The sequence below is a fragment of the Pinus tabuliformis genome, chromosome 9, assembly GCF_031772625.1.
Source record: "Pinus tabuliformis cultivar Carrire ecotype Pingquan chromosome 9, CPIR1, whole genome shotgun sequence".
Lineage (NCBI taxonomy): Eukaryota > Viridiplantae > Streptophyta > Pinopsida > Pinales > Pinaceae > Pinus > Pinus tabuliformis.
This window is the reverse complement of record NC_142307.1, coordinates 1,729,491,607-1,729,504,785: the sequence shown is the minus strand read 5'-3', so window position 1 is coordinate 1,729,504,785 and position 13,179 is coordinate 1,729,491,607. Positions and strand designations below refer to the sequence as shown.

Below are 13,179 nucleotides of genomic sequence, written 5' to 3'. Positions count from 1 at the left end.
TCAGCGAGGTCCATGTTTGCCTTACAAATATAAGATTTTCTGCCCTGGATAGGTTTGTTCAATTTGGGAGGGGACGACTGTCCAAGTCTACACCCCATGGTAACAAGTTGTTTGGCTAATGACCTCAGAAAATATCTATGGCTAGAGTTGGATTCGGAAGAGGCATCCCCTCTATCAGAATCGGGGGCTAGGGTGGCACAAGGGATAGATGGGGAAGGGGTCAGAAAACAAGTAGGGACAAAGGTCGGAGCACATGAGATAGATCCATAAAAACTCCCAGAAGAAATGAACCCAATATGATGAAAATATTAGAAACATTTGATACATGCATACTAAAAGGTTCAAGGGGAGGAAGGGAAGAAACAATACCCGAAGAGGGTACTGCTGCAGCTGCATGGACTTTGGTGACAATAAGTGACAGAGCGCAAGCATCAGAGACGTTCTTCACTTTGTTCGATTTGAGGCCTTTTGTTTTGCGAGGCAATGTCTTTTGAGGTGACTGGTTCATCAAGGTAGAAGTCGTGCCCTGTCCAACATCCCCAGTTGCCGATTCTCCACCTGGTTTATTTTTGGCTAGCAGGGGGCAATCCTTATAAGTATGACCAACCTCATGGCATCTATGACACCAAAAACCGACCCCCTTGTAGTCTAGTTTTTGCAGATGTATATTACCCCGCCATTGCAATCTTAGGCTTTCGACCAAACCTTCGCGAGTGTCTAGGTGTACCAGAATGCGAGCATAAGCCATCTTGCCTAATTCTTGGAAAGATTTGTCATAGTCCAAGAACACCCCCAATCATTTCCAACACATTTGAACACATCTTCAGTCCAGAATTGAAGAGGAAGTCCAGGCATTCTGACCCAAATTGGTCCCGCTCCCAATTGTTCATGCTCCAGATCAAATAACGGGGACCATCGCTTCAGTAAGATCGACATCATTTCAATGTGCCAGTATTTTGATAGGACCCAAGTCACATGTTCGGGTCTATGGAAATGCAGGGCGAACCAACCCCTGGTCATGGTCATTACTAACGGTAAGGAATCAAGAATTTGCCCCCAGATTTCGACCACCCATTTCTTCAAACGCGTTGTGGTGTTTTCTTTATCCCTGACCCTTCCAACTAAGACATTGTCCATAACTTTGTCCAACCGAATACCCTCTCCTAACACGAGCAACCTTGCTTTTTCTTTGATTTTGGTACTTTTGGTTTTCTTTTCACATTTCCTCTTAGGCGCACCTTCCGTTGCGGCAGGATCTTGAGAGGGCAGGTTCAATGAAGGGCTAGCTCTAGCGTCTGACTACAATCGATATGGGGGATTGATTGGTGGACCTTCAAAGAGCCCGATGTCTGTACATGAGCGGAGATCTGAAGAGCCTAAAATATGTTCGTTGCTTCAGTTAGGTGGATATGTTCTGCAATAGAGTGAGAGGGAGCTCTAGAAGGGCTTGCATCTGAGATGAAAGTTGACTGATCCAAAATTCCTCCAATAGAAAAGGCCTTCAGACAGAGTTGTAGACGAACATGTATTTAGACAAGACACTAGGAATTGTAATGACGAAGTCGATGGGACCGAAAGTATGAAATGTGACTGAGAAAGTGGATCCTTAGATACCCCGAAATTCTAAAACCCTAGTGATGGCTAACCATCAAGATAGGTATTAACATATGCCTGTGAACTAGGGTTTTCAAAACCCTCTTCTGAAAAAACCCTAACTTCCGCTACCTATGACACTGATAGCCCTCCTACTACCGGTGGATCCATTGTGGGCCGCTGAGGTGGTGTTCCTGTCCAAATTGGGATGGCTTCAAACGGGCAGCAGAGTAATCCACGAGCTCTTCATCCATGTCGGCATGCGAGTGTTGACCAAGATCCATCTGAAAACACCTCGATACCCGGCAGACAAACCCCACTCCAACGTTCAACCTGTCAGCTTCCAAAAAGAGCGTTGATGACGAAAAACCTAGTGTGGAGAAAACTACATGGCGCAAGGAAAGGATTATCTGAACCCGGACAGGGGTCATGAGTTCAAATCCCTGTAGGCAGACAGAGCCCTAGTCGCCCTCTTCTCCATTGTCACTCCCAGCCTCGTCTCGCTTTCGTTTTCCCTTATTCTTTCTATTAAAATATAAATCGATAACACATCCTATTGGTGCATGAAGACTTCTACTTTGTGATGTTATTTCTTTCCCTGCATATTCTAGGTCTCTAATTCACTTATTTGTAGGACTATTCGAGCAACATTAAAGATGGTGGTAAGTTGATTAAGCGGAATACAAAGGATAGTAGAACAAATTGAAGTTTGAGAAGCTCCTTGATTTGGAGTGGGATGTTGAAAGGTACATTTTTTGTAGAGATGCCATGTTTCCATGCTCAATGATTAAGAAATACACTCTTTTGACAAGATCCATGGGACTCAATGGTGTATTATATTAATTAGATTTTATTAGCTGACTTTTTAAGGTTTTTTATCTCTTCATTTTTGTTTATTTATTCCTGCTTCATTTTTCTTCAATCATTGTCTTGAAGATGGATTTTCCTATGCATTCGAAACGTCAACAACTTTCAAATATGACTATGGAAAATCCAAACTCTCTATCTACAAAAACAAACCACGGGAGTCTAAAATCTATCATTGCCATACTTGTCACATGATTATGCTTAGGGTTTGACTCCCTCATATAGAACATTTCTCACGGAGCTTATTCAGCTCCATCGCTAAGGAGGATCTTCAAAATGAAGATTACAATCCCAATACCATTTTTGAGGAATTGTGGATGGAGCTTAGGTCACCCTATACAACAATATGATTCCCCAAGGATACATCCTTATTTGCATCAACAACATGTGATAGTTGTTCTCAATGGCCATATTGACGGACAAGTGGATTGATCAACCTTAGCTCAATCGCTAAGGAGGATCTTCGAAATGAAGATTACAATCCCAAGACCATTTTTGAGGAATTGTGGATGGAGCTTAGGTCACCCTATACAACAATATGATTCCCCAAGGGTACATTCTTATTTGCATCAACAACATGTGATAGTTGTTCTCAATGGCCATATTGACGGACAAGTGGATTGATCAACCTCAGAAGGTTTAGTTTATTCAGCTTCCTAAAATCTAGGGGATCCCTACCAAGTCTAAATTAGCAAAAAATGATATTTTTATGGTCTCAATGTGTTTGGCAATGTTTTGAGACATGGGTTTGAAATTCACAAAGGCGGCTCTGATGTATGTCTACGAAAAGTGTTCAGGGCTGCCTTAGGATAGAATTCATTGGCTTTCCAACCTTCTGTGATGGTGAAGTATCCCTTCTGCTTCTCTAGGGATGGATTCATGGTTAAGCATTCTTCTTTGAGAATTGCACTTATTTTGGTTCAATTTTCTTTCACTGGGATGTAGCAATTCCCAAGCATATTTACTCTATATACCCTCTAGAAAATCCATTGCAGGTCTGTTTTTTATTACGAGTCAATCTTTGTTCATGTTTGGTACAAGATACTGGGATAAGGTACTTCTACAGTGATTGGGCAAAGATTCATCACGGACAAAAGATGTCAAATCTTTAAAGACAATAGATTATTCTGATTTTATTTTTTCCTTATTGTTTTGAGTTCCATTATATATACTATGCCACTAATTTGACTTATTGTAAATCATTTTTGGGCATATATATGTAGTTTTGAAAAGAAAAAAAAAGCTGTAACTTGAATACATTGAGCAACCATAAACACCACCAAAAACAAAAACACCCCAGAAACAACGTTGGTATGTTACTACATTTCCACAGGAATCATGGCAGTCGGTAGTCTACATACATACATAAAGACATAGTTGAATAGAGATGATAACCACAGCAAAATTTCCTTTGAAGTCAACAATTTTATTAACATAGAGAGAGTCCAAACGGCTAAATAGGCCAATTGCTGATAAACACATACCACCTTAGATCACAGAACCATACAAATCATACCAGACCACATCCCCTAGCTTAGAACTGTGTATCTTAGATAAGTGACAATCTAATACCTACAAAATTGTGACAAGTTTTAGAATAATATTCAATAGATCTCACCAGATGACCATTCACTAGCACAACACTGCTTCAGTCTACCCAATACCATCCAACAACGTGTTATGGAAATGCTCTTCTTGCAGTTATATCAACAACACAATATAATGGCAAGGCATTAAAAACTGATATAGAATGAATAGAAGGCAATCCATGAGTGACCTCTTTTTCACGTGTAAAGACAATCTATACGAAACTTGCACAATAGCAATAATGTGTGGACTCGAATGGTCTCCCATCCCAAGGGCAATATTCTGGTCAGTCCAATTATGTTTCCCTACAATTTCTTTGTTTAAGAAAATACAGCATTGTAGTTGATTCAATGTTTACACTATGATTCCATTCGTACTAGAATCCTACTAAAATCATTCAACCACACTTCAAATGAAGAACCTGTTAAACATCCCCCACTTTGAAGACAAATGGCATCACAGCTGACAAGGCAAAGTAGCTCATGTATATAATATTTGTCCATGAATAATCCCAACATAGTCTCCATTTCAAGGGTAGTCATACATTCCCCATATAATCACCCAAGTTCATCTACATTGGACTGATTGTGACATAGTCCGATGGGCTCTAATTTGAGATGACAATGACAATTTGAAGACGTGATTGGATTTCAGGACAAATCGAATCCCATTTTCTTCAAAGCTCTTACACTGGCCAAAAAATGGCCATGAATATATGATATGATCCTATCCTATTTTCTTCTTACATGAGCCACCAACTGGTGAAGAATCTACAATATGATGCTTTTCAAGCAGCTGCTTAAGTTACAACCAATTTATGAACAGCCAAACAAAAGGTGTTGTTGATCTGGGAGAAAAACCGATGTCTACAAAGAGCAGGAAAAGGGGAAATACGTTGATTCCTTAAAAACTAGCACAGCCCTCCATTTCAAAATATCCGAATAACTTAAGCAAGCACATTGGCACTAACATTCTATATACGATAGATGCCAAACGAAAGATGTTGTGAAGTTTTCGAGCATTTAGGTCCAGACTTCCGATACCTGAAAATAGTCTCCAGATTGGTGAGTAATTAAATCATTTAAAACAAGAAATGATCACCTATTATAAATTCAATATAGATTTACCTAGTCAGTGACCAGAGTTTTGGTGTGACCCACAATCATCTCCTGCGTTGTAAATCATGCTTTATGCGTGCCGTTTCTTGTTTTATTCGATCAGCATACATTGGCAGACGTATAATATCTGCAATCTCCTCTAATATAATATCTTGATTGATGTTGTCTTCTATGCTTCTCATCACCTGCAAAACCAGTATTTAATTTAAGCATGAAGCATTTAACTAATGGAATTGGATGGAATGTTGAGAATGATCTGCCTTTAAAGATGAACCTTTAAATATGTATTCCATCCATTTGGAGTAGGCTTATCTGGCCTGACACGCATATACTGCCATGTGCCTTCCTCTACATTCCAGGAACACTCTATAATTTTCCCAGAAAGGCTTGATGGGTCTTCATCATCTGTCCAAATGTCTACAACAGTCAGAAATAGAAATTCATGACTGCCATAGCTAGGAATAATCATAAACTTCCCACAATAAAAATAAGGTTAACTAAAAATACATATTCTGGGATGGTGTTGTACCAGTAAATGTTCAAGATCTGCCAACAACTCTATCCTAAAATTAGAGTAATAAAATGCTTCAATAGCTATGGTAATATAAAGCTTGTTCTGGTTTCTTGTAGCATATTCTAGGATTACACTAACCAATGGAAATGCAACAGTATTTCAGCACAAGGAAAGAACTCTACACATAGATAATGTTGCAGGCACTTATAACCAATTCTGTTATCCTTAAAATCATAACAGTTTGCGATCCTTGTCACACATTCAAGGTCACAAAAACAGCCTATTTTGTGCTTCAAACATCCCAACAAGTTGAGCCCAGAAAGCTATTATAACCCATGCAATTCATTTCTTATTTTCAAGACACTATGATGTTTCTTCCAACAATTCTAATGTCCTTAAAAAATGAAATCAGCCAGATTTGAAATGTCACATCAGATGGGTTTCCAACTGATCAATCATAGCCATTCTATAAAGTCCACCCACTCTAGCAATTCCAGTGAAATGTCTCCTGAGTAGAAAAAGAGACATTTCTTGCCGTTTCCATGCCAATCTTTTGATATTTTTGGGCCTAATCCAATGTTGCACAAAGCGGGGGCATTTTTTGGAAGTGGGGACGCGGAAGCATCATTTCCCAAAAATCTAGGAAGCAATATATATATATATATATTAAAAAAAGACATCCCAAATACCAAATTAGTTGTAGAAGACATGAAAAAAGCATATTTTTACATAAATCAAGATATATATAGCATCCATGATTCCATGTTACATCAATGATTTATTATTCGAGCATCAACCATCTAGATTCTAGCAATTACAAACATCAAATTTTTAAGCATATCATAAAACATAAAACATTTAGAAGATAAAATCATCAAACATCAAGTAACTTATCTAGCAAGTGAGCAACTGTCAGCATGGGTCATGTCCAAAATTCAAATAATAACGTTTACAAAATAGGGCACTTGCCCACCACCAAGACTCAAGTACACACTGAACTAGGAAGAGTAAGACAAAAAACTAAAAGTTCAAATTCACAACAAGAGTCTACAAGTGAATATATCTACTAATCTCTCCTCCTTCCACTACGAACAAGACGTGAGCCTCCACATGGTGGCAATGAAGAAGATGGTGGCTCTGGAAGTTGTGGCAGTGACTAAGGAACTGATGAAGAAGCCCCTGCTGTTGGTGTTGAAGCATGGAACCTGGGAACCAAGGGACCGGATGGGAGTGGCATCTCAACTCGATCATCATCATCTTGGATAAGAGCATCCTCCAATAGCTCTAGTCGCAATACTCTATCCTCCAAATCAGGCTCCTCTGGATTTCTATTCCAAACCTTAAGTACTTTATTAGTCTTTGCATCATCACAATAATGGGACAACAATCACAAGTTGTAGTGAACATAAACCAAGCTCTCTGCTTGGTTTAACCTTAACTTGTTCCTTTTAACACTGTGGATGAAAGAATAAGAGCTCCAACAACTCTCTACAGAAGAAGTGTTTACAACTTGTGATAACACCCACAATGCCAAAGTTTGTAGAAGTGGAGTAGCATCTCCATGCATGTTCTACCACTCAAGAGAAGAAAAATTCTCTCTATCTCTAATTGCATGCATGCTCCCAAATGGACCAGTGCTAAACGTATAGTTGCTCAAATGTTTCCGTACCATGGCAACCTCCTCCTCATCAGGGATTAATTTATCCAATGCTTTCATATAACCAGATAGAACCTCTAGATCTAGGTGTGGTTTTTTCCTGCTCCCGCCCGTAGGTGTTGGTGTTGAAAGCCATGATGGATGATAGTATTTAGGTGTCAAAATATAAGCTAAGGCATGCAATGGAACGTTTAAAATATCTCGTTGTTTTTCCACCTCTGCATGAAAATAATTATACAATGTGATATCTCTAGGCTCAATAGTGTCTTTAATCTGCCCCAACATGCTATCCATTTTCTCATACACCTCCCCAATTGTTGGTCAATCTGAATTTGCAAACTTGATCATGTAATAAATTGGTTTGGTGAATTGCAAAACATATTTAATTTGTGACCAAAAGTAACTGTCAAGAATAGTGTCCTTGGCTACATTAGCACCATCTCTATCAATGTTATATTAGCTAAAGCTTGTCTCACCTTCACTAGCTGCCTAAAGGTGAGGTAATAAGTTCCAAATCTTGTTTTCGCAAGTTTAAGCAATTGCAACTTGGAGTAAGTGCCATAAAAGTAGTTTACCCTTGTATGCCCTATGATAAATTTAATGAGTTGCTTCCCTCTCTTGTAAAGCTCATTAATCCATCCACATTCTTTATGCTTCACAGTATCATGCATCAAAAGGTTCAATGTGTGCATCCACCCACTCATTAATCCATCCACAATATGTTGCATTATCAGTGATCACTTGAACCACATTATTACGACCAACATCTTTGATTGATTGCAATAGGAGCTTTGCAATGTTTTGGGCATTTGCACTGACAAAGGAGGAGTCATGACATGAAATAAATACTACACCACTAGCAGAAGCACCAAGACCATTCATCAAATGTTGGTTTCTAACATTTGTCCACCCATCTGATACAGTGGAAACCCCACAATCCACCCACTCATTTGTAAAATGTGTCAAAGCCTTTTGAACCTTTCCTTTTTCTCTTTCTAATAACATTGTTCTAGCTTTCTCATAGTTGGGGCTTCATTGATGGCCTTAACCATATCATGCCAATAGGGAGAGCGAAGCACATTGAATGGTACACCACAAGCACAAAAAAACCAGACTATCTTTCCATCCACATCATCCCTCCCAGCGACATTAAGGAAATACCCTATTGTTCTACTTCCATAGGTTGCAGAAATACCATGAGGAGATGAGCTACCAAATCTAGAGGTTGCACTTGATTCGAAATGAGTTTCTTGTTTCTTGTTTTTGTTGTTGTGCAACCTCCTCTATTTGGATGTATTTTCTTCTTTATCTGAAAGCTTTGGGCAAAATGCTATCCCCATGGAACCCTATTTGTCATCATTGTCAAAAACCCACAAGGTGCCTCCTCACATGGGTATATGAACCACTATATGGTTTTCCTCCTTGACACCATAAGGGCACAAAAACTTGTAGCTTCCACCACCTTTTCCCCCTTCAAGTTTGGTCACATAATTCCACAAGGGTGTCAATGCAACTTTCCCCTCTAGCATTTCGGTGTTCTTTTTATCCCCTTCCTCTTCAAACCCTTCCTCCTCATCATACATTGGGTCACTCATATGGGGACCACTATCCTCTTGTTCTTCTTCCCTTCTATTCCTACTCCCCCTTGCTATCATGAAAACCAAAAGTGGAATGATAGATAGAAGCCAAAATAACACCATTTTGGAATATGAATATAGATGGACAACTTGCAATGAAATGAGCAAGAAGAAAGAATGGGAAAGAGTAGGAGAGGGAGGAGAAAAAATATAAACAACAATGACAGAAAAATGAGGGAGTTTGGGGTTTGCACTTACCTCTTTAGCTCTTGTAGATGGAAGCCATTCATTACTCCTCCAAGCTCCTCCTCCTTTACTCTTCCAAGCTCTCTTCTCCAACCTCTCTTCCCCTCTCTTTCTCCTCTCTTCTCCAAGCTCTCCAAAAATACAAGAGAGAAAAAATGAGAGGGGGAATGAGCTTTATCCCCATCTATCATTTCCCTAACTCAACCTAAGCCCACCCCCAAATCAAGTTATATGAGAGATACATAAAAAATAAAAATTGTTTTCTTGGGTCAGCCACGCGGAATTGCCCGTCTGGCATTGGATTTGTGCCCAATCCATTGTAGATTCGATGCTTGATCCACAATTTGAAAATCCGAAACCGCGGATCAAGCCAACACGGTTCTGAAATTCTAGGAACCGTTATTTCCGACCCAATCTGCGGTTCTAGATTTTTGAACCAAGGATCGGACAGTGGATCCCCCATGAATCCGTATGGGACGGGGATCCTAGTTTAGATCCGGGGGGGTGGGGCAATTCGTGCAACACTGGTCTAATCCACTGCTTCAGCGCCATGACAATTTCATATTAACAAATCAATTTAAAAATGTTATAAGATATTAATTTGAGACTATTTCAAACATAACCTAAAAGTGAGCGAAGTAAATGGATAGATTTTAATTTCATTTCCTGTACTTTCCCTTGAATTTCCCAGTGTCCATTCTTGTTTCCTATTCAAGTGTTTTACCTTTTGTCACATGCCCAACATTATTACATATATTACACATGATTCACATACTTTCAATGTCATTGTATTTTTCTCTATTAATGATTTGTGTAAAACCATTATGAACATGATAAATTTAAATTGCAACAGTGATTTTCTTTTGTTTTTTTGTTATATCTATGTGGCTCACGAACCAAAGATTGGTGGCCATAACATCCATGGAATATTTGTACCATCCACTTGAAGGGATCACTTCCTGCCAGCCCAACCATGGAGGATGACCCTGAGGGTGTCGTGAGACTTGAATCTGTGACCTCTCAATAGCAAGGTGATTTAATGACCAGGACTCGACCGATTGAGCTAACCCTCTGGGGTAACAGCGGATGATATTCCACAAACTGTTCATATACCCAAATGATTTTCGTCTATTGTGCATCTGCTTATTTATGGCTATTAGCATGGTGATGGTTCATACGTCATTTATCGTTGGCACCATATTTATTCATTTAGTTGTAAAAATAGCATGCATATTTGATGAATGTATGTATAGAATGGAAAACCTTCAAGTGTTTTGAATTTGAAATGCACCGTGGACAAGGATTGATCATTGTGAGGTCCTGTTAGCACTAACTTTTACAACCTGTGAACTGATATAAACTTTCAAAATGAGCAGTATAAATCAGCGAACATATAGGAAAATCTGCCCAAGTGTCAACAGCAACATCTTCCTCTCCATTTGGGTTGGTACATGGGTTGGTACATGCCATCCTCATGGGAGTTTCCCTAGTCTTTGTACCTGCTGTCCTAACCTGTAAATCTGCAATAAAGGACTCAAAAAACATCATGATAAAGACTGTTTGACCGGCAATTTAGTGGTCAAACAAGTGTGAAAAAAATCTTTAAGTGTGGAATAGTCCTTTGCAAATCAGCCTTTTATAAGGGAAAATAGTGTAAGAAGATAGCATATCCAAATGGATAATCTCCTAAATAAATAGCTGAAAAACTCTAAATAATTTGCATAAGATAGCATTAAACCGAACAACCAGAGTGACTGGATCGACACTGAATTTTAGCTGTAAATGCTGTTTAGCTGATCTAGGGTTTTATTTTTGTTTTATGCACATATCATTTTTGGATGAATTTTGATTTCAGTTTGCAGGGTTTCTAAGGGTTCATCAAAACTGTTTTACTGCTCAAGTTTTATTCTCATTTGCAGGAAGAGATTCTCGAGATTATGCTGGCATTTTCCTGCGTCCATTGTTTCTGCTCATCATACGCAGCTGCCGTCTCTGCTACTTACTCATTTCCTCACCCTCTACGCATCATTTCCCTACCTGCTCAGCCGTCCTTCAACAGTTTCCATTCTTTGCAGTCTGTCCGCAATCAAACTCGCTCAGAAACCTCTGTCCAGATCATCATTCTGTGCATCCACCTCTGTCCTTATGCATAGCAAGACAGCAAAATCATAACGCTCACAAAAAATTTGATTTTTCCTGCATATTCCCCACGCTATTTCTGTGTTCGCTGCTCATCTGCAAGAAAGGAATTCGCTGCCGTCAATTTTTTATCATTGCCTGAGGAGTAAGCAAGAATTGTATACGCAGGCCAGTGTTTGCGGCTAGGGTCTTTGCATCCAGTCATTCCATTCTGGATTTCCGAGCACATTCTTCAGTTCGAAATTTTTTATAACGGTTCAGGTGAACGCATTGAGGTATATTTGCATTTTAAGTTGTGATACAGGTAAGCTATATTACGCAGCAAGTGTATGGTGATCGCCTTCCTCCCGCCTCTCGACCTGCACCAAAAATCCGTGAGCCCGCATCTGATCAGCATAAAAAATCATTGAAGTTTTCCAACGAGGTAAGAATCAGGGGTTTTCTGGTGGGCGTCAGGTAAAGTCGTTTGGGTTTCGATACATATGTTTGTGTTAAAGTTCAGATCACATCCTCTTTTACAATGTGTCTGAAATCTTGGTGTTTCGATTGTAAAAATAGCGTGAGGTTGAAAAGCGTATGCATAGGTAGTGTTACAGTTTTCAATTTTTTTGATTTCATATGTTCATTCGAATGTAGATTTCATTTAGTCTAGTATTTGTTTAACTGTTAGACTTACGTTTTAGATTTAGGTAGGGTTTTAATTTTTAATTTATATTTAATTGTTTTATAATTAGAATCATATGCGTTTTATGTTTCGTTTGTTTTATGTCATAAAAAAAAAAAGGAATAAAATATAAAAAAGGTTCATAAAAAGTTCTCTTTTTTTAATTTTTTAGTTTAAATTTAGACTAGATTTTAGTTTAATTTAAAGTTTTAGATTTTAATTTTATACTTTAGTTTAAGTTTTATTTCTATTAATCATAAAAAAATATATAAAAAATCTAAAAAAAACCTTTTTATTTAGACTTTATAGTCTTGTTTTATTTTGAAAAACGTAAAAAATATTTCGGAAGTATTTTCCCAGATTCAGTCTTGGCTCGGGGATTTTATCACATTTTATCTTTTCTGCTAAGGCTAAAATTTGTGATGTGGAGTGAATGTTTATCATTTTATGCGAGTCTGCACATGAATGATCATTTTGAAGATTAGCTGCATGAATATGATATCTGGTTAATGTTCATAATTGCGTGGTTGTTTAAAGCATTCATCTTTCGAAGATAATTGCTGGATATCTTGCATCGTTCAAGTTGTTTGATGGTAAATGATTGTTGTACATGGTTTACATCTTTGCAACATCTAGTAAATAACTGTCTAAACATCAAACCCACAAGGCACTGGTCTTTTAACTTAACAAAGTCAATTTAGTCCTTGTTTCTTTGTGTCTCCCAACCCAACTGGTCGACAATTGGTCTTCATCACCTCATAGGGTCTACCCCCCTTAGCCGTGGGAGACAGGCTTAAATGGAGAGATCGGGGATCAGAGTGACAGTGCCTGGTCTGAGCGTTGTCGTGACAATCTGTGCGACAACATTTTTTGGCGCCGTTGCCGGGGATAGAGTTTTTCTGTCCTTGGTTCTTTCATCTCAAGCTTTTTCGTGTTTTACTTCTTGTTCAGGTGGCGACTCCACTTCATATATTATCTTCGAGAGTGTACACTAGAAGACATCCAAGCAATCTGTGCAATCCTACTCCTGATCCTGAAAAGGTCCTCAGGGTACGATTACACAAACTCGCTTCTCGTACACTTCTTGTAAACCTTGGACAAGAAGCTCTCTCTGATATTCATTTGCTTTTTAAAGATCAAGTTAGGCACAACATCATGGATATGTATGCCCCTTGTGATTTTTCTAACATTTCAGGATATCCCAACGATATTCCATT

The 13,179-nt window shown here is 38.7% G+C and overlaps 1 protein-coding gene across 3 annotated transcripts in view; it reads right to left on the bottom strand.

Moving 5' to 3' along the window:
* Nucleotides 1-4,510: 4,510 nt before the first annotated feature.
* The window catches only part of LOC149155623 (uncharacterized), a 328,425-nt gene continuing 319,756 nt past the window's right edge, over nt 4,511-13,179 (bottom strand). For 2 of the 3 annotated variants that reach the window (XM_089445820.1, XM_089445822.1), the window contains 3 exons: nt 5,440-5,582; nt 5,175-5,350; nt 4,511-5,090 (listed from right to left, as the gene is read on the bottom strand). In XM_089445820.1, coding sequence (XP_089301946.1) covers nt 5,210-5,350; nt 5,440-5,582 — 284 coding nt within the window. In that variant the 3' untranslated portion in view covers nt 4,511-5,090; nt 5,175-5,209. The remainder of the gene's footprint in view (nt 5,091-5,174; nt 5,351-5,439; nt 5,583-13,179) is intronic. The other variant, XM_089445821.1, reaches the window with a different exon arrangement.